Source organism: Nyctereutes procyonoides, unplaced genomic scaffold (assembly GCF_905146905.1).
Source record: "Nyctereutes procyonoides isolate TBG_1078 unplaced genomic scaffold, NYPRO_anot_genome, whole genome shotgun sequence".
Classification (NCBI taxonomy): Eukaryota; Metazoa; Chordata; class Mammalia; order Carnivora; family Canidae; genus Nyctereutes; species Nyctereutes procyonoides.
The window spans coordinates 22,318,928-22,344,546 of record NW_026575040.1 but is presented as its reverse complement, the minus strand read 5'-3'; the positions used below and the strand labels follow the sequence as shown (position 1 = coordinate 22,344,546).

At 35.9% G+C, this 25,619-nt stretch overlaps 1 protein-coding gene across 8 annotated transcripts in view; it reads right to left on the bottom strand.

Moving 5' to 3' along the window:
* ATOSA (atos homolog A) overlaps positions 1-25,619 on the bottom strand; it is an 87,216-nt gene that overhangs the window by 38,264 nt on the left and 23,333 nt on the right. The window contains exons 1-2 of one of the 8 annotated variants that reach the window (XR_008663767.1): positions 18,831-18,926; positions 17,053-17,141 (exon numbers count right to left, since the gene is read on the bottom strand). The exons of 3 other annotated variants lie outside the window; for them this stretch is intronic. Coding sequence is in view for 3 of the 5 variants with exons in the window: in XM_055320115.1 (XP_055176090.1) it covers positions 17,053-17,113 (61 nt within the window). In the remaining 2 variants the exon portion in view is untranslated. Of the gene's footprint in view, positions 1-17,052; positions 17,142-18,830; positions 18,946-25,619 lie in introns of those variants that run through there. 4 more of the 8 variants (XM_055320115.1, XM_055320120.1, XM_055320121.1 and 1 more) reach the window with 4 other exon arrangements.

The window sequence follows — 25,619 nt, the reverse complement described above, 5'->3', positions numbered from 1 at the left end:
TCCAAAAAATTTCTAATTTTCTATGGAAAACTGACATGTGGGAATTCCACACTATCGTGAGACAGCACTATGTAGTGAAAACTAAGCTGGGATTGGGGTGCCTGGGTGGCTCAGTCAGTTAAGCATCTGACTCTTATAATATCAGCTCAGGTCTTGATCTTAGGGTCGTGAGTTCAAGCCCCACATTCGCCTCCATGATGGGTGTGGAACCTACTTTAAAGAAAAAACAAAAACTGGGATTCATATTATCTACATTCTCCCATTATTAACTTCTTTTGTTCTAGGTTTCTTTGACTTTTGTCAGACTACACTACTTCTAAAAAACTCTGCCAGCTTCAGGATTCTTGATGAAAATATTAAGGTGAAGAATCACAGTATAAAAGAAAGGGGAAAAATACTCAATTTCTAGTACTGTTTAACTTTCTATACTATAAAAAGCTGATAAATGCAAATGATAGGACAAATATTTAAACCTAAATTTTGATATATATTATTTCTAGAATAAATTTTACCTCTTTCATGTAACAACCATGCTTTCAAGCAAGACTTATTCTGCATTGAACACCAAAACTGAAAGCTATAACTAATGAAAAGTTCAAAGATTTCCTTGTCATTTGGACAAGTAACTAAAATGTTCTAAAATATAATGCCATCCCAAGTAATTGCATGACTCACATTTTCTTATGAAACTGAAGAGGCAGCCCTTTGCTTTCAAATTAGCACAATATTTACTTTTGGGGTAAGTAAACATCACTAACTATACAATAGAGCTAGTCTATGCTACAACGAAGTTGTACAACTACACTCACTTCCTTAAGGTGTTGTTTGCATCTTGTGAGGTAGTCTTCTAGAAGTCACGGGCCTTTATGTTTGTGACAGAACTTAAATCACTTCTATTAGCCAAGCTGATTCTCCTTACAAATTATATCATTTAGTGTTTTATATTGTTACCACCTGTCTACCTCCTGTAAACTCCACAATGGCAGGGATTTTGATCAGTTCTGTTGACTGATATAGACTCAATACCCAAGGACTACGACTAGCACATAAAAGGCACTAAAAAATACTTGTAAATATATGATTTAATTCTCACTTTGAAGAAGCTAATTATAAAAATCAATACCATACCCAGCCAAGGACCATGTTAGTATTTCTTAAATAACATTCCCTTAATTATAAGAAGTTAGCTGTATGGGCAGCCCCGGTGGCGCAGCGGTTTAGCGCCGCCTGAAGCCCAGGGCGTGATCTGGAGACCCTGGATCAAGTCCCATGTCAGGTTCTCTGCATGGAGCCTGCTTCTCCCTCTGCCTGTATCTCTGCCTCTCTCTCTGCATCTCTATGAATAAATAAAATCTTAAAAAAAAAAAGTTAGCTGTATATCCATTGGTTAAAAATTTTTAAAGCAAAAAGACCAACTCGATCTGAATTTTAGTTCACAAAGTGCTCAAAAGGTACAGTGCTTCAATTTAGTAAGCATAAAATACTGACTGTAACTTAAGCAAGTAGTTTTCATAATTTTTTTTTAAGATTTCATTTATTCATGAGAGACAGAGAGAGAGAGGCAGAGACACAGGCAGAGGGAGAAGCAGGCTCCATGCAGGGAGCCCAATGTGGGACTCAATCCCGGGACTCCAGTATCATGCCCTGAGCTGAAGGCAGACGCTCAACCACTGAGCCACCCAGGCATCCCTCATAATTATTTCTCTAGTATCTAAGAGAGGATTTATTGTTTGGTAACTATATTGCTCATATCATTTCTTCTGTTAGTTTTACATAAATGATCTTAAAGATTAATTCTGCTAAGGGTTAAATAAGATGCCAAAATTATAACTCATTTCATTTTTAATGATTGTGAGAGAGAGAGAGAGAGAGAGAGAGAGAGAGAGAGAGAACGCGCACGCATGTGAGGGGAGGAGCAGAGGGAGAGGAGGAAAATCCCACCTCCACACTGAGCATGTAGCCTGATGCAGGACTTGATCCCACAACCCTGAGATCACGACCTGAGCTGAAATCAAGAGTTGGACACTCAACGGACTGAGCTACCCAGGTGCCCATATAACTCATTTTCAACCTGAAATATTAAAATTTGATATTCTTTTAATAGCACTGTGATGTTCCTGTAACTGAGGCCTAACTGGAAGAAAAAAATAAGCTTTATGTTCAAGTAGATGCAAATTCAAATACTGAGTGACTGTAGGCAAGCTGAACTAATAATTCTAATTTCTAGGAAAAAAAAAGAGAGAGAGAGAGAGACTGCCCTTGATTTGGCATACTTTGCTATGGCAGGAACTGAGATTACATTTCAATTATTATTTAACATTAAACAGCAAACTCAGTGTTAGTTGACAAATATTTAAAAACCCACTATAGGGGCACCTGGGTAGCTCAGTCAGTTAGGCATCTGCCTTTCAGCTCGGGTCATGATCCCAGGGTCCTGGGATTGAGCCCCACATTGTGCTTCCTGCTCCACAGGAAGCCTGCTTCTGCCTCTTCCTCTGCCATTCCCCCTGCTGATGCTCTCTGGCTCTATCTCCATGTCAAATGAATAAATAAAATCTTTTTTAAAAAATTAATAAAATAAAATAAAACCCCACTACAAATGAATGCATTCCTCCTTAAAGTCAGAAGACATATCTGGTGAAGTTTTCATATAAAGGATCAGAATGTAAATCAAGAAAGCATTTAAAAGAAAGAAAGAAAAATTATTGGTTTCATGGGGGTATTTCCTTTATAACATATTTGATTCAACGAAACATAAACTCCTCCTAACTTCAGAAATGAAATGAAATTATATACAACTGATGGTCAAAGTAAAAATTAAAATTCATGTAAAGGTTTAAAAACAAAATTGACTTTTTTTTTTTTAAGAGTTTATTTATTTGAGACAGAGAGAGAGAGAGCACAGAAGCAGGAGGGAGGGGCAGAGGAGGAGGGTGAAAAGCAGGCTCCTCACTGAGCAGGGACCCTGCTGTGGGACTTAATCCCAGGACCCTGGGATCATGACCTGAGCCGAAGACAGATGCTTACCCAACTGAGCCACCCAGGTGCCCCCCAAATTGATCTTTAATAAAATAACTATTTCATAACCGTAGTAGGTAAAACATTCACTGTAGAATTTGAAATTCAAAATTTTACCATTTTCACAAAGATAGCAAGATCCAGTGAGTCCAATCCTGGGCAAATTCAGGCATGTTACTTAATTTCTTCATTTATAAAATGGTAAGCCTGGGGATCCCTGGGTGGCGCAGCGGTTTGGCGCCTGCCTTTGGCCCAGGGTGCGATCCTGGAGACCCGGGATCGAGTCCCACATCGGGCTCCCGGTGCATGGAGCCTGCTTCTCCCTCTGCCTGTGTCTCTGCCTCTCTCTCTCTCTGTGACTATCATAAATAAATAAAAATTAAAAAAAAAATGGTAAGCCTAAGTGTTAGGGGAAAAAGAACTTTTTACTAGGTTGGGCCTCTGTACACAAGGAAAGCAGGACTTTAGTACAAATCTGATCTTCCCACCGGTGGATATACTGAAAGGGAAACAGCTAATGTCTATTCACCCATTTTACAAATTCTTTCACCAGGCAGATGAGGTGGCTAGGCTGACTGGTTTGATTTTGGTAGTCATTGGGCTATTTCCAATCACAATGGAGTAATAGGGACCTGATTTACCCATACACCTTGAATCACACAAAATACACAAAACAATTGTTTTCAGACCCTAGACAAAAGACAGTATAGGACACTGTTCTCTGAGAGAGAAATAAACAGGTGAGCCCTACAACTGCCCATCCTTACTGTCTCAAGTAAGGTTTCAAGCTGAAGTGTAGGAGAAGGGAAGCCAGACAGAGCCTAAGAGTCTCCTTGAAGAGAGGACAAAAAAATTAGGGGGAAGGGAAGTCCCCTTAGCAATTACAGTAACTATCCTACCACTTTATACAATTGTGATGATCTGAAGTGAGGTATGTCAAACACTGAATCATTAAATTACTCTCACTCAAAATGAAAAAACAGAAAACTTCTGTTCTATGGTGTAACTACTTAATAAAGTCAAGGGAAAGGCAAATGGAGAAAATTGAGAGAAGAGAGAAATAAAGGGAAAACAAAAATAAAGATGATAAAAACATTTAGAATTCACTAAGTCCAATATTATATCCTACTCCTCCCTACCTACCACTCATACTCCTCCAATGCCAAATTTGCTCCTCCTTCTTGAGTTCTCCATATAGTCTAACATTACCCATATTTAATTGGCCAAGCAAAAAACTTGGTAATTGAGTCCTATAAATTATACTTCCAAAAGTAGCTCTAGCCACTTTCTTCCTCCGTCTATGACCTCTGTCAAAATTATTAAGGCCATGCATGATCTCTTATATGGATACTACAATGCCTCTGTGACTGATCTCCCTGCATCTAGTCTCTTACCTTTCCCATCCAGCCCCATCTCCCTTGTTAGAATTCTATCTGAAATATAAATGTGATTATGTTGGCCTAAATCTCTGTAATGGTTCTGTTATTTACAATTTAAAGCCCAAACTATATTAAGAAGCAGTTTAAAAACTACATAATAGAGGCACAGGTGAAACATCCTTAACTTCCTCAGGCAGATATTTCTTATGATATGTATTGGTATTAAAACTACTAAGCAGTGATACTCTTGAATAGTTCATTCATTTCTGTACCTTTTATATCAGGATTTTCTATATAAACAATTATGTCACTACAAATAGAATTTTGCTTCTTTCTTTCCAGGCTTTATGCCAATTTCTTTTTCTTTCATTATGGCAAAGGCTAGGTAAACAATATAGTATAGAAGTGAGGGGCACTAGGTGGCTCAGTCAGTTGAGCATCTGACTCTTGATTTTTGGCTCAGGTCATGATCGCAGGGTTGTGAGACTGAGCCCTGAATTGGGCTCTGTGCTCAGTGGGGAATCTGCTTGAGGATTTTTTTTCTCTCTCTCTCTCCCCTTCTCCCTCTGCCTATCCTCACCCCCATCCCATGGGTGCGCGCTCTCTCTCTCTCCCTAAAATAAATAAATCTTTAAAAAAAAATAAAAGAAGTGGCTAGAGTGCATATCTTCTTTCTGATGTTAGCAAAAAAGTATTCAATATTTCACCACTAAATGTGATATTAGGTATAGATTTTTCATAGATATCCTTTATCAGGTTGAGAAGGCTTATAATAAAGTCATTTTGATTTTATAAATAAGCATGTAAAATAAATCCCTCAAAGAAATGCCATCTTTTACTTAATTTAGAATGCCCCATGAATGCAAAAGAAATTTTTTATGAAGCAAAGAACTGCCAAAAAATATCATTTTTCAATGTATATTACTTACTTTTAGTTAAAAAAAATAACCATGTTAAAAAATATTTACCTCCTATAAAATGCCAGAAAAAAATATATTCTTATTCACCAAGAGTGAACTCTAATGTAAACTATGGACTTTGGGTGATGATAATATGTCAATATAGGTTCATCAATTATAATAAATATACCACTGTGGCATGTGGCATGAAATGTAGATAGTGGGAGAGCTTGTATATCTGTGGGGACAGGGCATATATGGGAACTTTGTATTTTGTGCTGTTTTATTGTAAAACTAAAACTATTCTAATCAAATAAAGTTTATTAATTAAAAAAAAATACCCATTATAAAATGCTAGAAAAATATTCTTATTTTTTACTTTTTCATTAAGAAAATAAAAATGAGAAATGAAAATAATATATTCACTTATCCCAAAATTGTACTTAAGATGTTTCCCTCTGGAAGCATGAATTACGAAGAATAAAAACAAAAATTATAGAGGGCAACTTCACAAGCAGAAATGATAAGTATCAAAGTTCAGATGAGTCTTTACTGTCCTAGAACAACAACAACAAAATAGCCTCTACACAGACTTATATTAACATAGTTTATATTTACATTAAACATTTTAATACCTGGTAGGTATGCACATACTTAAGAAGTCTTCAGGGCCTGGATAAAAGAGGTTACTGGAGGAAGGGAGAAATGTTGCCTCTGTAACATTGTTATTGGATTTGCATCACAAGTAAAAAGTTGTTATGTGACTGAAGGAAGCATAGTTCTTATAATAACTGACATTCTGAAGTCTACTGACAATAACCTTGTTACTCATATAATCTCTAGTGCTGAGTTTCTTGGACAAAATTGCCCTGGATTAGGCTATTTAGTATCTATATTAAATTCTATATTTTGAGAATATGCCAGAAAAAGAGTCCCCAAGGAGTACAATATGTCGTACAACTATCGCTTTCAACATTCTGTAAATACAGGAGTCTGGAAAATACAAATTTAATGCTAGCTGGATTTCTGTTTATAAAAGCACTTGTCTATAGAAAATAACTGGAAAACATTTTATTCCATTTATACTGAAGGAAAGATTGCTGTACACTGCTCTCTGGTCTGTGGTTAGGGGATCTACCACGCAGTTTTAACACCAATAGTTATAATTACACCTGATAGCTCTTAAGCTCTTACCATGGTGCCTATATACTATGATGAATGTTTTACCTTACTTTATTTTTACAACAATACTAATAATACATTGTTTTACCTCCAAAAATAGGCTGATAATATATTGGTCATCTTGGGTAGCAATCACTATTGTCAATTTATCAAACCTAAAATATCAATTTTTTAAGATATCAATTTTAAGACAACTATTTTATCTTTCACTAAAAAAGAAAAAAAATCGCTAATTAAACTAAAATGCACCATCAGGTACAAGAAACAAACTGATTTCAAAGATTTTGAATGTAGAAAGTGTGCACACTTAAAATCAACCAAATAACTAAAATTACCAGTTTTATCAGATTGATTTAAATGCAATATATATACTTTTTAAGATTTTATTTATTTATTCATGAGAGACAGAGAGAGAGAGAGAGAGAGAGAGAGAGAGAGAGAGAGGCAGAGACACAGGCAGAGGGAGAAGCAGGCTCCATGCAGGGAGCCCGACGTGGGACTCGATCCCAGGACCCCAGGACCAGGCCCTGGGCTGAAGGTGGCACTAAACTGGTGAGCCAACTGGGCTGCCCTAAATGCAATATATTTTAATAACCCTGAAAACAAATAACTAATTGAATGCTTTCTCAGCCTCTTTCGAAAAGAAATCCAGTCTTTTAAGACAGAAATAATTTATCCAACAAACTTCAATTTGTTCAATTTCAGTTTTTTCCCCCTCAATTCAGAAGGGGGAAAAAGACACAGCTATTGTGCAGGTGTTCATACAAACTGCATTCATACTTTATGCTTAAAAAAATTTTTTATTATTATTTTAGAGAGAGTGTGTGCACACACAAGAGGCAGAGGGAAAGAGAATCTCAGGCAGGCAGACTCCAAGCTTAGTGAAAAACTCAACAGGGGCCTTGATCCTACGACCCTGAGATCATTACCTATGCCAAAATGCAGTGTCAGATGCTTAACTAACTGAGCCACTCAGGCACCCCAATGTTTATATAATTCTTTGTTTTTTTTTTTTTTGCCTTATATATTTCTAATCAAAATAAAAATACTTCCATCAAAATATGTTTAATAATGATTGGTTAGGGATCCCCGGGTGGCGCAGTGGTTTGGCGCCTGCCTTTGGCTCAGGGCGCGATCCTGGAGACCCAGGATCGAGTCCCATGTCGGGTTCCCGGTGCAAGGAGCCTGCTTCTCCCTCTGCCTGTGTCTCTGCCTCTCTCTCTCTGTGTGACTATCGTAAAAAATAATAATAATAATAATAATAATAATTGGTTAAAGTAAATCTTTAGTGTAATAATGGGGTAAAAAGACTGGATAGTTCTAGTTTTATGGTTAACAGACAATTTGAGTCCTGGTTCTGCTGTTAATAACTATGTAGTCAAGGAAACCTATTTAGTCTTTCTAAACCTCACTTTCCTGAAAAAAATGGAGGTAATATCTATCTTACAGTATCACCAATTTCCTGAGGTAACAGTATGTTCTTTAGAATACAGTATCTAGCACACAATAAACACCATTATGTAATACATAGTTCTACTGATCCTTAATAAGCCAAAGTGCCTGAGAAATTTTCAAGAGTCTAGAATCTTGTGGTTTTGAATCCTAGCAGCACATTGAACAAACTGGAGAGTTTTAAAACCAAACAACAGCAACAATAATAAAACAGAAACAAAACTCATGTATCCATTCAATACTAGGTGTTATATTATTTTAAAAGCTCCCTAGGCAATTCTAATGTGCAATGAGGACTGAGAACTACTGCTCTAGTTGGAAGCTTAATATCACACAAAGGAAGGAAATGAAGATATTAGTCAAGGGGGCCCAAATAGAGAAAGTCGTGGTGGTACAAGCAAAGCAGAGACACACTTTAATTTATGAACACTGGAGTTGTGTTTTCAGTTATAACCATGAATTTGCATATATCCATCTGTAATAACTGAGGTAGAGGTGGTTCTCATATGGGATTCTGTGGACATTCTGGGGACCTGACAGCTCTCTCCAAGTTTAACATGTGATTTAGTTTCAGTGAAAACCTCCAAAAATAAGCACAAACTTATTCTGAATCATCTGAGTGGCTAATGATAATTAAAGATTGCCTTAGAATTTCAGTTTTTAATTTCTTTTAATTTTTAAAGATTTTATTTATTTATTCATGAGAGACGCAGAGAGAAAGGCAGAGATATAGGCAGAGGGAGAAGCAGGCTCCCTGCAGGGAACTGATGTGGGACTCGATCCCAGGACCAGAGGATCATGGTATGGGCCAAAGGCAAGATGCTCAACCTCTGAGCCACCCAGGTGTCCCAATTTCAGTTTCACATTCATATTTACAACTATAACTTACTTTTACAGTTTTGCTAGTCTTTAAATATCATGACTTTAATAGCTCTGTGCTTATTAATAATAATAAAAACAGATGATGCTTTTATATTGTGAGCATAATGTCTCTGTGGCCTATGGTAACAACAAAAATTGACAGAGGGTTATACAACAAGCAGATAGCAAGGTACATACTCAACTCAAAAAGATTTGGCCTATAATACCAAGTACTATAACCACATTTTGACTTAAGTTTGTAATATATCATAATCATTTAAAGTGTACTGGTTCTACAGGTTTGCTTTTAGTTTAGTTGTTTTTCTTTGTAGGATTTTATTTATTTGACAGAGAGAGAAAGAGCACAAGTATGGGTAGTGGCAGACAGAGAGAGAGGTAGTAGCCAGCTCCATACTGAGCAAGGAGCCCGATGTGGGGCTGCATCCCAGCACCCCGGGATCATGACCCTAGCAGAAGGCAGACACTTAACTGAATGAGCCACCCAGGGATCCCCCTGCTTTTAAGATTTTATTTATTCATGAGAGACACACAGTAGAGAGAGAGACACACACAGGCAGAGGGAGAAGCAGGCTCCCCATGGCGAGCTCCTCAATGGGGAGCCCGATGTGGGACTCAATCCCACGACTCCGGGATCATGCCCACATCAGGCTCCTTGCAGGAAGCCTGCTTCTCCCTCTGCCTGTGTCTCTGCCTCTCTCTGTCTCTCTTGAATAAATAAATAAAATCTTAAAAAAATTAATAAAAATAAACTGCTTTTGTTTTATAGTTGTATGAGAGCTATAAAAATAAGGAAATTGGGGATCCCTGGGTGGCGCAGCGGTTTGGCGCCTGCCTTTGGCCCAGGGCGCGATTCTGGAGACCCCGGATCGAATCCCACGTCGGGCTCCCGGTGCATGGAGTCTGCTTCTCCCTCTGCCTGTGTCTCTGCCTCTCTCTCTCTCTCTCTCTCTCTTTCTCTCTGTGTGTATGACTATCATAAAAAAAAAAGAATAAGGAAATTGTACCAAGTTCATTTTTTACATTGTAATAAAAAATAACATGTCAGCTGACTCAAAAAAAATTTTTTTTACTCAAACATTTGTGATGATTGGTTAGGGAGTCTTGGGAGAGAAACTAAATGTATTCAAATCTCAATTCCATTTTGTAATGGGGAGCCTTTAAACTTTTTATAACAAATCTTTTTTTTTTATAACAAATCTTTAAGGTCTCTCTTTCTCTATTATCTTGAAGTTAGCAAAAAATCACAAATGTCCTTTCTTAAACACATGAAAGAGATCCTAAAACTGAGAAAAGTTCCATCACTAAAGTGATTTTTCTTAACCTGCATCTTAAAGTCCATCTCAAAGTCAAGTTTACATAGATTTTTTAATATTGTAGGCCTAAGAGTTTTAGAATCATTTTAATTGAAGTCAATACAGCATATTGTTTACATTGTAATTTTTCTGAGTCATTAATACTTTCATGTAGCTCATCTCAATTATTTTCACAAATTCTCTGATGAAACATTAAAGAATGATCAGAAAAAGTCTAGACAGATTATGTGACCATCACAAAATATACAAAAAATCTCTAGAAATAACATATCTTAGTACTTACTTCCCTAGTCTTCGCTCATTGCTGGTACTGGGTCAAATGTAGATCTAACCACCAATTTTTTTCAACTCTTTTTGGTTAACAATAGAAACAAAGTTCTCAGGACACCGGGGTGACTCAGTGGTTGAGTGTCTGCTTCATCTCAGGGCATGATCCTGGAGTCCTAGGATGGAGTCCCACAACAGGCTCCCCTCAAGGGGCCACCTCCTCTCTCTGCCTATGTCTCTGCCTCTCTCTCTGTCCCTCATGAATAAATAAATAAGATCTTAAAAACAAAAAAACCCCACAAAGTTCTCCCAGGTAAAGTCTCTGTAATGTCTTTAAGATCTAGAAATGGGCTAATCCTAAATGTCATTATTATATTTGATTATAATTTGAAACCATTAAAAATAGTGTAGTACTTAAAAAACAAAAAAATCTACTTTTTCACAATTTTACTACTTTTAATAAGAAAATTTTAAGTGATTATACTACTAAATGTGATAGTTAAACTTTTAAACATTGCTGATATGAACACAAAAAGCTGTTACGATGTAGCAAGTAAAAAAAAAGGTTGTTGCAGAACACTGCATATAAAAATGCATAACACTGATATACAGCTGATCTTAATTATTTACAGAAAACCCCAAAACATACCAAACTACTTTTTATAGTTAATTCTGGGGGTGTGAGACAGAATTATGGAAAGTCATTTACTTTCTATGATTATGGTTGCCCAATTTAGCAAATAAAAATACAGGATGTTGGTTAAAATTTAATTTCAATATAGAACATATTTACAAAAAAATACCCATTTATCTGAAATTCAAATTTAACTGGGCATCCCATATTTGTTAGAAATGTGACTGAATAAGTCTGTTATAGATGGGTACTGTCTGAATTTATATGCATGTTGCAGGAGGTCAGAAAGGAAAGAATATCCACATTACTAGCTCTGGAGATGGAAGAAGAGACCATGAGCCAAGGAACATGGGAGGCCCTGAGAAGCTCCAAGAGTTAAGGAGACAGATTTTCTGCTGGGGCCTCCAAAAGGAACACAGTCCTTTGGACTCATTTTCAACTTCTGAACTACAGACTTGCAAGACTAGAAATTTGTGTTAAGACATAAAGGTGTAAATTACAGCAGCAATATGATTCTAATACAAGTATCATCTCATATGTATATTTCAAGGTCTTATTCCCAGATTCTGGCTCAGGTAGCTTGCATATTTAATAAGAAAGCTCTATATGCCTCTGATGCAGATGATCTCTGAAACACACCTTGAAAAACAGCACATCAGATCATACATCAAAATAAATACCTTGCAAAAAGAGGCACATGTAAAGTATGAAGGCACACTTCAGAGATAGTGCAGGTTTAGTTCCAGACCATCACAATAAGGCAAGTATCACAATAAAGTAAGTCAACTAAACTTTTGGGCTTCTCAGAAGTTATGTTTATACCATACTGTAGTCTGTTAAGTGTGTAACAGGTTTACATCTAAAAAAGCAGTGTATACACCTTAATTTAAGAATACTTTATTAAGATGTGGCTCAGTTGGTTAAGCATTTGCCTTTGGCTCAGGTCATGATCCCAGGGTACTAGAATGGAGCCCCTCCATTGGGCTCCCTGCTCAGCAAGGAATCTGATTCTCCCTCTCCTTTTGCCCGTCCCTCTCCACTCATGCTCTGTTTCTCACTTTCTCTCAAATAAATAAATAAAATCTTTTAAAATGAATAAATAAGGGTGCCTGGGGCACTCAGTCAGTGATCTGCCTTCAGCTCATGTCACGATCCCAGGGCCTTGTGATCCAGCCCTGCATTGGGCTCTCTGCTCCACAGGGAGCCTGCTTCTCCCTCTCCCTCTGCCTGCTGTTCCCCCAGTTGTGCTTTCTCTACCTGTCAAATAAATAAATACAATCTTTAAAAATACATAAATGAATGAATGAATAAAATAAAAACTACTTTATTGGTAAAAAGTGCTAACCATCACCTGAGTTTTTAGGGAGTTCATCTTTTTGATACTGGAGGGTCTTGCCTCAATGTTAGTGACTGTTGACTAACTGGGGTGTAACTGATGTTGGAGGGCTGTGGCAATTTCTTAAAAATAAGACAATGAACTTTGCCACATCAATTGACTCTTTCCTTTATGAGCAATTTCTCTATAGCACATGATTCTGTTCGATAACATTTTACCCATAATACTTTTTAAATGAGAGTCAATCTTTTACTAAGCTCATGTTGTATTCTAAATCTTCTGTTGTCATTTCAATAATCTTCCACAAAAATAGATTCCATCTCAAGAAACTACTTTGCTCATCCATAGGAAGCAACTCTTCATGAAAGTTTTATCACAAGATTATAGCAATTTAAATATGATAATAATGAAAAAATTTGATATATTGCAGGAAAATTACCAAAATATGACATAGAAATGAAGTGAATAAATACTATTGGAAAAATGGCACCAAGAGACTTGCTCAATGCAAGATTGCCACAAACCTTCAGTTTGTAAAAAACACAATTATCTGCAAGGCTCATTAAAGTGAAGCACAATGAGGTATGCCTATAATTTTAATATGGAAACTAGTAGAATATTCAACATGTACTTATTTGACCTGTGGAATGAGAACTTTCTCAGCTTGGAAATAGAAAAATATACACAAATGAAAGCAATGTCATATTAAACTGTACAAAACCCAAATAATCTTGAAAAAAAATACAAGTGGAAATGTTTCTCTAGTATGTTTACAAAGTGTTCTTATTTCTGTTGCATTATTCTATATGCTATTTTAATTAAGCTACTGTTATTTCAAAAATTAAATGAAAAGAGAAAAAGAATTCACATGTGAAATAAAAAGAATAACACAAAGAATGTTTAATCTCTCCAGAGAGGAAGTTTAATTAAAAAAATAAAAATTAAAATCATACTGAAAATCCATGTTATAGTTGCGATAATAGGAAACTTTAGAGGCACCTGGGTGGCTCAGTCGGTTGAGCATCTGACTTTGAGTCAGGTTGTGATCTCAGGGTCATGGGACAGAGCCTGGTATGGGGCTCCTTGCTCAGCAGGGAGTCTGCTTGTCCCTCTACCCCTCCCCCTACTTGTGGCTCACCCTCCCAGGTAAATAAAATATATATATTTTTTAAATAGGAAAGTTAGGGATGCCTGGGTGGCTCAGTGGTTTAGCGCCTGCCTTTGGCCCGGGGCGTGATCCTGGAGTTCTGGGATCGAGTCCCACATCAGGCTCCCTACATGAAGCCTGCTTCTCTCTGTCTGTGTTTCTACCTCTCTTTGTGTGTGTCTCTCATGAATAAATAAATAAAATCTTTAAGAAAAAAAATAAAAATATAAATAAATAAATAAATAAAGGAAAGTTAAAATTTTTTTTTAATTTGCCTATAGAAAATAGTGTGAGTGATGTCAACATGATAAAATATCCTATCGCTATTAAAATAATTGTATGATATAGGAAAATGTATAAAGTCCATTAAGTTTAATAGCAACATATAAAATTTTATATTTATAATTTTTAATAATTTATAAACTTATACAAAGATGATCTGTATCGATGACAATATAAACAATTTTAAAAACTAAAAATTTTTAATATTTTACTGCTTAAATAAGAGCAATTTAGAAAAAGAGTATCACCTATCTTTTACTTTCACTATCATTTTGGAAAAGAAAAGGCATTTAATAATAAAAGTTGGAAAGCATAGGGGCACCTGTGTGGCTCAGTGGTTGAGCATCTGCATTTGGGTCAGGTCATGATCCTGGGGTCCTGGGATCAAGTCCTGCACTGGGCTCCCCAGAGGGAGCCTGCTTCTCCCCCTGCCTATGTCTCTGCCTCTCTTCTGTGTCTCTCATGAATAAATAAAATTTTTAAAAACAAATTGGAAAGCATAATCACAGAAAAGGACAGTCCCCTTGAGAAAGGCTGTCATCTTGCCACAGACAAAGGAAAAGCTAATGCTAGACCAGCATGGGTCTAAGGACAGTCTTTGGGAACCCCTATCATAAGGTACTAAGCTGAAAGCTATCTGACTTCAGTGCCTGTGTGAATAGTAACCAAGAGCCCAGCTAACGGGGTCCTTCCCCTCCCTCTCCACTGCTTCTACCTCAATCAGAAGCTTATCTATTATTTGAGGGAACAATGATGGAAAGGGTAGAGACCAGGTTTCACAAAAGTGGAAAATGGCCAATTCTTAAAAAGGGAGCAAGAGACCAGAAGTCTCTGAGAAGGATAGTTTGCCAGAAAAAAAAAAAAAAAAAAAAGAGGTGATGTAATAGCACCAAGAAAGAATACCCACCAGCTCTTCTAGTGACTCAACCAGTTGAAGCAGGCAGACAATGCCACCCTTGTAACCATTTATTTGTTCAAGTGGATTCATTCATTAACCTCTGAGCAAATGTGGGGAGATCAGTTATTTAGAATGGATATTTACAGTTTAATTGTAAATGTCTTTTGTAAGGATATCACCTCAGTATAAGGTTTGTGAGAAACAATACTCTCTTCTAATTTTTTTCCTCAAAGGCAGTTTCATATTGTTCTATTTCCTCTTTAAAATGGTTAACTCTGCCAAAGGCACTATTCTTTGATAAAGATAATGATCAAGCAGTAGAATTTAATGCTAATGTAATGCTTTTAATTAATGTTTTATTGGATGACTCTGTGGTCATTATCATCAACTTCAGTCAGGCAAGTATAGAATATTTCCTAGAATCAGATTAAACTGGTTTTAGTTCTGCCAATTCATATGCAATTAGAACTATAATCAATTGAACATAGCTATTATGATCAAGCAATTATTTGTTGTTGTATTTTTCCAAAATCATCTGTTTTGAAAATAAACTCACTAATCTCCTTGCATTCCACATTTAACTTATATCTTTCCCCTAAATTTTGGCATCTAAATAACAGAGCTTAATAACATTTATACTTGTAAAGGATCTTGAAATTCACAGATCTCTCAGTAAAACAAAAATCTAATAAAAAAAAGTATTACAGCAACTTGCAGAAAGCATGAAAAAAATCCATGTACTAGAAGCCAGAAGACCTGGATTCTAATTTCAGCTTTGTAATAAACTAGCTCCAAGACCCTGGAAAAGGTCAATTAAACTCTGTGACCCTCAGCAAACTATAAAATCAAGATGTGTGAAACTAGGTGTCTCCTTCCAACTTAAACAATATCTGACCCTACTTGTGTCCATTTTTCAAATTATAAAACACTATCTCATTTATGTTAGTACCACTTTGGCCACAAGCACAAACTGATCCTGGTACATATACTCAACCACAAACTAAAAACAGTCATGGGGTTGCTAGTGAGATCACAAATCTTGTCCCAAGGCCAGCTATTTTTGCCTTTTGTGACTTGAAATCTTAGAATCATCGACACCTTTGTCTTGTTCACAATAAACAGTCAGTGATAAGGCATCACTTCTTCTATTAACAATCTCCCATAACTGATACCTCACCATTCCCAGTTTGGTTGGTGCATCGGATGCATAAAGGAGAGTAATGAGAGATGAGATGAAAAAGAACCCTATCTACCTTTTTTCATTTCTCTCATTATTACCTTTATGCATCCAACGCCCTGGCCAAACTGATCTACTCATTCTCTCTTAGAGTCACCACAAGATATCCCACCCTCTGCATTTCAATGGATCACTTAGAATTCCTCCTGTTTCCAGCACTGCCCCTCATGCAGGCCTCACAGCCCTACCTCAGTTATTTTAATCCTTCCCTCCAGCAGTGCACCAATATTCTTAAAGCCACATCATAGAAAAACCTTGTGGTAAAGAGGTGATGCATCTGTCTGTGCATCAGGAGAGCACTCCAACTCTCTTAACATTCCTACTGTTTCCTGATCTTCAGATACCTAATTATCAATAATTCTCCCAAATTATAACTAGTGCCTCAAAAATCACAATTTTTTTTGAAAACTGCGTATTAAAGATTAAAATCTCACCATTTATGTAAGCCTTTTAAAACACTCTTTGGCAGACTTAAAATTTTCTTCATAAAAGCCTTAAATTTCTCTATTGAGTTCATCCAAGATTAGATTTGTTTGTAGTTCTTATGCATGGGATTTTTCTCATTACATTTTTCCCCACTGATTATATTTTCTAACATAATTTCTACTCATATGGGGTAAAAAAATTAACTTTACCACTTAATCAAAATTCTACAGATTAGGGTGCCTGGCTGGCTCAGCTGGCAGAGCATGTGACTCTTAATCTCAAGGTAGTAAATTCAAGCCCCACTCACAGAAAAAGTTCTACAGGTAAAAATTTAGGACAAAAGGTGGAGAGATGAGTTAAATAGGTGAAGAGTTTATGGTAATGTCCAGAATTGCTGAATCACATATTATATACTTGAGATTAATATAACACTGTATGTTAATTATATGGGAATAATAATGAAAGAATGAGGGGCACCTGGGTGACTTTAACTCTGCCTTTCTGTGTGTCTCTCATGAACAAATAAAATCTTCAAAAAAAAAAAAAAAAAAGAAAATTCTCTCCTTTTCCCTCTGCTCCTCCCCCTGCTCGTACTCCCTCTCTTTCATATAAATAATCTTTAAAAATAAATAAATATGGTAAAAAATAATGAGATGATCTCTATTTAAGTTTAGACACATAATTCATCATTGGTTCTTACCCATCTCATTTGATTCCATTATACTTTTCCAGGGCTTTTTATTCTTTTGGTAAGAGTTCATTGCACCTTACGTTTTTCCCTTCCTAAAACTTAACATAAATAAAATTAAGTCAGAATTTGCGTCTCTCCTCTAACCCATTAAGCTCCACAAGAACAAGTTGGTCCTGCTGCCCAGCCTAGCTGTTTGACATGAACAAGCACTAGAACATTTGTTCTATTATATGGTCAATGTTCCATCATATCTTGTTTTCTTATTTCAGCTTATTTCTGATTTTCTTATTTCAGCTTATTTCTGATTAAAGTGATAAAAGCTTGCTATTACCTTTCAGATAATTATTTTATTCTCTTGGGTTTAATATTTTAATTGCCAACTGGTTTTCTATTTTTTTCAAATTTGAAAATTCAAAGTTGGAAATAAAATTCTACAAATATATCACCTGAAACATTGTGCTAAACCTAGTTAGAATCTCCTTAACTTTGCTTCCTAAAGCAGGTCTGAATTTAGTCAAGAGGGACTAAATTTTGTTTTTGTTTTTGTTTTTTAATTTTTATTTATTTATGATAGTCAGAGAGAGAGAGAGAGAGGCAGAGACATAGGCAGAGGGAGAAGCAGGCTCCATGCACCGGGAGCCCAACGTGGGATTCGATCCCGGGTCTCCAGGATCGCGCCCTGGGCCAAAGGCAGGTGCTAAGCCGCTGCACCACCCAGGGATCCCTAGGGACTAAATTTTGTACTGAAAAAGTTTTGTACTGAAAATGTTTTGTTGGCTTTCATGCCTTTTTTGGGTATAATTCTTTTTCAATTTTTTTAAGTAAAAATTTTTATGTAAACTCTATTCCCAACATGGGACTCAAAATCATGACCCCCAAGATCAAGAGTTGCTCTGCCTACTGAGTTGGCCAGGCACCCCAATTTAATTCTCTTAACTGAACAAGGAAACATTTGCTTTCAAAATAATGAAGTTAGATTAGGTAATCACTAAATCTATAGTCTAGGGCAAAAACATTTAAACTGTCAAAAATAAGGAAAGAGAGAGAGAGAGCACTTTCTGAGTTCTAATTCCCTTACTGATTATTGAAATTTTGTTCCTTTTCCAGGAATTAATAGAATTCATCATAATAATCTACTGGCTGCTTATATGATAAACTGGGGGCAGCTTAAACTCTAGAAAAGAAAGTTAAATTTTAAGAAATTTTGAAGACTGGCTAGAAGATAAGAATTGAAAAAGAAGTATATACCTCTCAAAAACATAAGTGAAATCTAGTTCTTCTCTCAAAGGCAATGGGGAGCTCAAGTTGTGCTACCCTCAAGAAGAGGATAGTCTGATAGAGATGCTAGGTATGTCTAATTCATGGTGATGTGATAAATAATAACAGGAGTAGAGTAGGGTACCATGAGGATACTTAGGAAGAAACTCAATCTTGGAAATCAGAGAAAGCTCCCAGAAGACTTGATATTTAAAGTGTAAGAATTAAAACTAGTTGGTGTTATTGAGGAAATTTCCATTTATCTTGCTTCTTTTAAGTCCAGGTTGCCAGAATTGTGCTTTAAGCCATGCCATCATGGATGCACAGGCACAAACTTAGAGTTATACAAATTTTATTCATTTCCTTTAACTGCACTAACCCTATCTAATTTCTCTGTGTTCTGCATAAACTGTTAGACCTAATTCTTCATCACTGTTTCAGAGCCCAAAAAATCCTCAACTGGCAAATATTGTCCTCTTCCTTGTCCTTTGTGGGAATATTTCTAATTATATGGTATTATCACTCCATACCTCAGAAAAGAATCCTGGGAAAAAAGCTGAGAAAACGGTGTCAGAGAAGGAAACAAAGTACCATCTCTCAGAACCACAAATTCCAGATTTCCCTGTACACTCAGATGACCCTGTGCTAAAAAAGCAAAACAAAATTTTAAATTAACACCTTTATTCTCTAAAACCAAGGTATGTTCAACAGCTTTATTAATCTAAGAGAATTTATGAACTTTAAATATTTTCCTCAAAATCAAATGTGTATATGCATAGATGTGGAGTTTTTTCCTAGTAAGGGGATTCACAGTTTTCAGCAGATTCGCAAAAGTCAGTACCCCAAACTGAGAAACACTGACATAGAGCAATCTCTCTTTTGTTCTTTTTTCTGATTTCTGTGTGGGTTTTTTTGAGAAAAGCAATTAAGGTAAGTATGTTTTACACCCCTCCCACACACAGCCAAATACACCAATGCAATGGAATTAGGTAAAACCAGGATACTTATTTCTAAAATGGTTCTCCTATCCTTTTTGTCAGTTGCAAAATAATCTCTGGACCCAAAGCAGAAGCTAGCTAGTTGGGTAGTACTACTGAACATATTAACAGTGATAAAACGCAATACATTTGGAAAATGGTCTTTTCTTTACACTTGTTTATTCTCTAACTCTCCATAAGTTAAACAGTATCTTCAGCAAGTAGGAGAGCTAATCAAGATAAGTTTATATAGGGATGCCTGGGTGGCTCAGCAGTTGAGCGTCTGCCTTTGTTTCAGGGGGTGACCCCAGGGTCCTGGGATCGAGTCCTACATTGGGCTCCTTGCATGGAGCCCGCTTCTCCTCTGCCTATATCTCTGCCTCTCTCTCTGTCTCTCAAAAGTAAACAAATAAAATCTTAAAAACAAAAACAAAAACACACGTTTGTATAGGAATCACAAAATCTTAGCACTTGATGAAAATATGAAAGCCAGGATGGGAATTCAGATTATATCTCTCTCCTAAAAGAATGTTAAATTATGACCATCTAAAGCAATGAAAAATCTGTAGTCAGTTGAAATTTTGTGTACTTATTAAAATGACTAAAGACCATTTTCTGAACATATTGTCTTGGAAATTTGAGTTTACAAGGTCACCCTTAGCCTAATTCTAGCTGAGGGATTCAAAAGAAAAATCAGAAACAAGTTACTTCCCAGGAAACAAATCCCTAATGGATTTAGCAACTCTAGTCAGTCAGCTCAGCATTTGTGGATACTTATGTGCACATGCATGCGCATGTACACACACACACAAGTTAACACTACATCAAACAGAATACTTTTTTGGTCTTTCCTTCTTTACTTACCTTTCTATTTTACCCATTATTTCCTTCTATTATCTTTCTCCAAAAATGTAGTCATGTACTTCTCTATGAACCCAATGCCCTTTCTTCTGCCCAAATTCCATTTATTTCTATGACTCCCTAGATCATGAAGTATTAGAAAACTGAGAAACCTAAAATTCTATCAACATATGTGAAATTCAGGGGGAAGTCTGAAAAACTACACTTAAAATTCTCAGAACTCAAAAATGTACAATAATTTAAAAGACTTTATTATAAAATCTCACGTTTTTGAATGTTAACTCAGTGCCACTAACCTAAGTAGTTTCCTTACATTGTGTCATTTAAATTCCACAATTAGATCTCTTTATGTTAATTGAAACTACTGCTCAAAGAGATGAAATCATGCCCTATATTGCTAACTAATAATAAATCAGGGGTGCCTGAGTGGTTCAGTAGGTTAAGTGCCTGACTATTTTGGCTCAGGTCATGATCTCAGGGTTGTGATCCCTTGACAGGCTCTACAATCACCATAGAGTCTGCTTATCTTTCTCCCTCTAATCCTTCCCCTGCTCTCTCTCTCCCCTTTAAGTAAACAAACAAGCAAACAAATAAATAAAGCTTTTAAAAAATAAATCACACAGAATAGATAAGCCACCCCATATTTGAACCTCTCCACAAAAAATCTCAAAATATTAAGAAATTAGAAATCAATATTTAGCAATAAAATGTTAAATAACAGAGACATATATAACTGATTGGGAGTTCCCTTTCATACTCAGGATGACAAGAAGCTTCAAGCAAAATCTCAGGCCCAACTATGTATAAACCTTATTTTTTCGAAGCCATTTTGACAAGTTTATCATAAAGCTTATAATTCAAATCCTTTGATGTTCAGAAGTCTTTGAATAAAATTGAGAAGACTAGCAAAGAAGGAACAAGAAGCTATCTCTAGTTTTTCAATTAATGGTCATCATGCTACCACTTTTAACTTAGCCTCATCACAAAGGATTATATAATCAGACTCAAGCAATATTGCAAATGACTAAATTTTTAAAACCTCGATCTTTGATTTTAGATATAGCAACATCTGAAGATCAAAAATATTAATAAGATTTACTATATTCTTGCAAAAGTAACAGAGTATATGCAACAGCATGTCGCTAAATGAAAATGCCTGACAAACGTCATGACTAAACGTCCCTACTCAGCTGACATCAAACCTTTTTGGGATTCAGAATATGAAAAAATAATGGAATCTGCAAGGAGGAGGCAAAAAAGGGGGGGGGACAATAAACAAAATTGTATCATATAGCATTCAAGCACACATATTGGAATCAAACATTTGGAATATTACTTAAAAGTAAGAATGATTAAAAAAAAAAAGATTTCACAGAAGATTTGGAGAGAAAAGAAAAACTCAGATTTTCACCCCTTCCTGAGGTTTTAAGTTACAGAATTTTTTTGAACTGCACATGAAACACTATTTACATATTATTGCTTGGTGATTCCAAAATAAACAAAAATAACTTTATTTAAAATAAAATCAAGGGATCCCTGGGTGGCTCAGCGGTTTGGCACCTGCCTTTGGCCTGGGGTGTGATCCTGGAGTCCTGGGATTGAGTCCCACATTGGGCTCCCTGCACGGAACCTGCTTCTCCCTCTGCCTGTCTCTCTCATTAATAAATAAATAAAATCTTAAAATAAAATAAAATAAAATCAGTTATATCAGTTATTGCATCTGATAAATATTAGTAAGTGGACAAGACAAAAAAGAAATCCCTATTTTCGGGAACTGAACTATTTTTCTACCTTACAAGTACATAAAAGTATAACCAATTTAAAGATCTGAAATAGAGTAAGACAATAAAAATTATATTGTCAAATAATAAATTCAAAAAGTTGAATGTTACTATATTTGACCAGACAATAAACATCAACTATTACCCTGAGGTTTTGATACTAGACAGGAACTTTCAGATGTTCCAGTATAAAAAACATCTTTAGGTACTGAGCCCAAGAACAAAACCTGAAATTCTGCCAAGACTATTCCTCCTGCAACACAATGGCAAAGCTTTTATGTGACACACCAGTAGACTAAACTTTCTTGCCAATATCATGTTCCTTTATCTTCTGCAGCATATGAATAAAACCAGCCTGCTCTTGGGAAGTCTATTAATTCTCAAGAAAGAATCAAGAGGAAAAAATAGCAAATCAATTAAAGCAAAATTTCAGTTTTTGTGGTTCCATATTTCAAAATAAAATTAAAGATTGAGGAGAAAGATAGCTTAAGAAAACAGAAACACCTACAATGGCTCCCCATGTGGTTAGAGTTATATTTAATGAACTTGAGTCCTATCATCCTCTGCCTCTCAACCCCTGTCCTCTCACAGATCTTCTTTTGCACATGAGTTCTTTATATTGGGGAGGCCATCAAGATCAAAGAATATAATAGCTCCCTTTATTTTGCTATATAATTTTTCTTAAGGTTTTATTTAAGTAATCTCTACACCTAACGTGGGGCTCAAACTCATGACTCTGAGATCAAGAGTCACATGTTCTAAAGACTTCTAACTCTGGGAAATGAACTAGGGGTGGTGGAAGGGGAGGAGGGCGGGGGGTGGGGGTGAATGGGTGACGGGCACGGAGGGGGACACTTGACGGGATGAGCACTGGGTGTTATTCTGTATGTTGGTAAATTGAACACCAATAAAAATTAATTTATATAAAAAAAAAAGAGTCACATGTTCTTCTAACTGAGCCAGCCAGGTGTCCCTATTATGCTACAATTTTTTATGATAACTCCTATCAAGTTCATGTTTTTGGCTAAACCTAACACACTGAAAAAACTAAGAAATGCCAGAGTCTTATTTTAAAGTTTAGTAACAAGCATGTTCATGTGAAATACTATTAATGTTTATGGACAATTTATTTTATAAATTTGCATCTATTATCTGAAGTCTTTAACTTAACACAAATACATGTATCAATAAAAATGATTAGTGATGGGCACCAAAGCATGAGATATCTTTTGAGTTCTCTCCAAAGAAAAGAAATATCCCTCCTAAAATCATGCTAACATTGACTGCTAAGCCTACTAAATGACAGGTACTTCTTGAAAAGAACAAAACAAATCCCTATAGAAATGAGAAATAAAGCTCTAATTTTAATTTTAAATGTATATTATTCATCAGACATAAATCACTGAGTGAATTAAAAAGCCATTTACAACCAGGTGAAAATGAATAAGCAAAAGAAAATTATTCATCAATGGCAATATGCTATTAGCCTTCTGTCCTGCTTCAATTAATTTAAAAGAATCATTAGCTAAATCAATTATGTAAACTCTATGTGAGACTATGTAAAAAACTTTTAAGATATTTTAAAACTTTCGTATCAGTTGGATAAACTGGTTTTTTCCAGGTCCCATAAAACCAAATTGTACCCCATATTCTGTTCAATTATAAAAAAATATTTAATTACTGAGGTTCAATTTAGTAAGATTTTACTATATTTGCAGTTTTAAGACAAAGTATAGAATTCTTACATTTAAGAGGCTTACTCTAATTTTATAATACTATCTTAACTTATTTGTGGTAATGTCTTAAATATCCTTTATTTTTCCACTTTCCATTTGCAGATTTAATAGAACATGACACTGACTTTGTGGTTAGATTAAACTACCATCCTTTATCTGAACTGCACAGAACTAGTCTACAGATCAAATAATTAGACTGTACAATCTGAAGTAGCATCTTCAGAAATCCTTTATAAAAAGATAGCACGTAAATGTCTTAAACTATGCCAAAATTCTAAGCTAAATTCTGACAATGTCAAATTCAGAAACAATGAAATCAATTAAAAATATGTAACTTATTTTATAAATACATTCTCTTTAACAGCTTTCATTTTAAAAAATACCCCCTGCTCCCAAATAACGATTAATGCTTCTGGCTAACCCCCATTCTCTTCCCGGTATCTCATTTTTACCACATTTTCCCTCTATCATTGTATCTTGGCTTCTTTTCTTCCTACTCATTGTTCAGAGCAGCATTTTAATAATCTTTTTAAGCAAGGCTGTTCAAAGACAATATGAAGCTAAAGAAAATTCCCTAAGTTCAAGGTTTTTCAGTGAGATCATTTTTCTAGACCTAGTTATTAAAAAATCTATGCAAAGCAAACACCACCACTGGTAAACAGCTACAGAAAATTGGAAGTTTAAAAATAAAGCCGTTAAAAACACTTCATTACACACCTTCTCTGTGAAGCCCTTTGTTTCCACTGAAAACCATACTGGAATCCTTGTATAAAAGAAGTTGCCTTCTGGCTGTCAATAGCTACACAGTCACTAACTGAGGGATCCAGATGTCTGCAGTGGTTAAAACAAATGTTCAGCGGTGGGTGCTGATTCCGCTTCCCTCTGTGTAAGGTTTTCCACAAAGGCAGCAGAGTAAGAGCGCACATAGCAACAGCACTCACAGCTGATTGGATGGAGCGTGTGCTCGCCGCCCCTGCTTGCCGGGTCCGCTACAGCTTCCTGTCTACTTGGCAGCACTATCATGTTGTCTTCGCTCTTCTTACCAACTCAGCTGTGTTTAGGCAACTTGAAAGAACAGTAGAACGAGAGAGAATGACAGGAGTATTCTAGCAGAAGCCCCTAAAAAGCGTGTCTCTGGATGTTTTTAGAAGAGAGAAATTCAAAAGGCAAACATTTACTTCAGGCAGTATTTCACAGAAAACAGGACAAAGGGGTGGTAGAGGAAATCAACTTATTATTTCACCTTTCAAGTAAATCAGGTTCAACCAAGAGAAACCCTCTGAAACCACAGAAATCTAAAAATGTACAATTAGAATAAAACATCAACCTTCATCTACCTATAACAAAGAATTACTTTACAACAGACTTCACAAATTCCTAGAAAAGGACAACCTGTTAGATAGTTAAAATGGAATCGGGCATCAAATAGTCCCTCTCAAATTTACACAGTGCCTTTTAAGGAGTAAGAAAAATTGAGGTTAACAGATTAGAAAAAGACCTAAAAAGGGAAAACAGTTTCGTAACAAACTCTCAGAACAATAAAAATTTAACTAGGTATTTGCATCAAAACATCTTTTTACATAAAATGACATTTAGCCTGAATTCATCTATTTTATCATAAAATTATCTGGAGATATTGAAGGCACAGGAGATTTTCTTCAGGTTTCCAATCCCAGGTTTCAATGTACCAGTCTATACTATCTCCTAAGCTTTAAGAACAACAACCTACAGGGATCCCTGGGTGGCACAGTGGTTTGGCGCCTGCCTTTGGCCCAGGGCGCGATCCTGGAGACCCGGGATCAAATCCCACATCTGGCTCCCGGTGCGTGGACCCTGCTTCTCCCTCTGCCTGTGTCTCTGCCTCTCTCTCTCTCTCTCTCTCTGTGACTATCATAAATAAATTTAAAAAAATATATTATAAAAAAAAATATTTAAAAAAAAAAAAAGAACAACAACCTACAAAG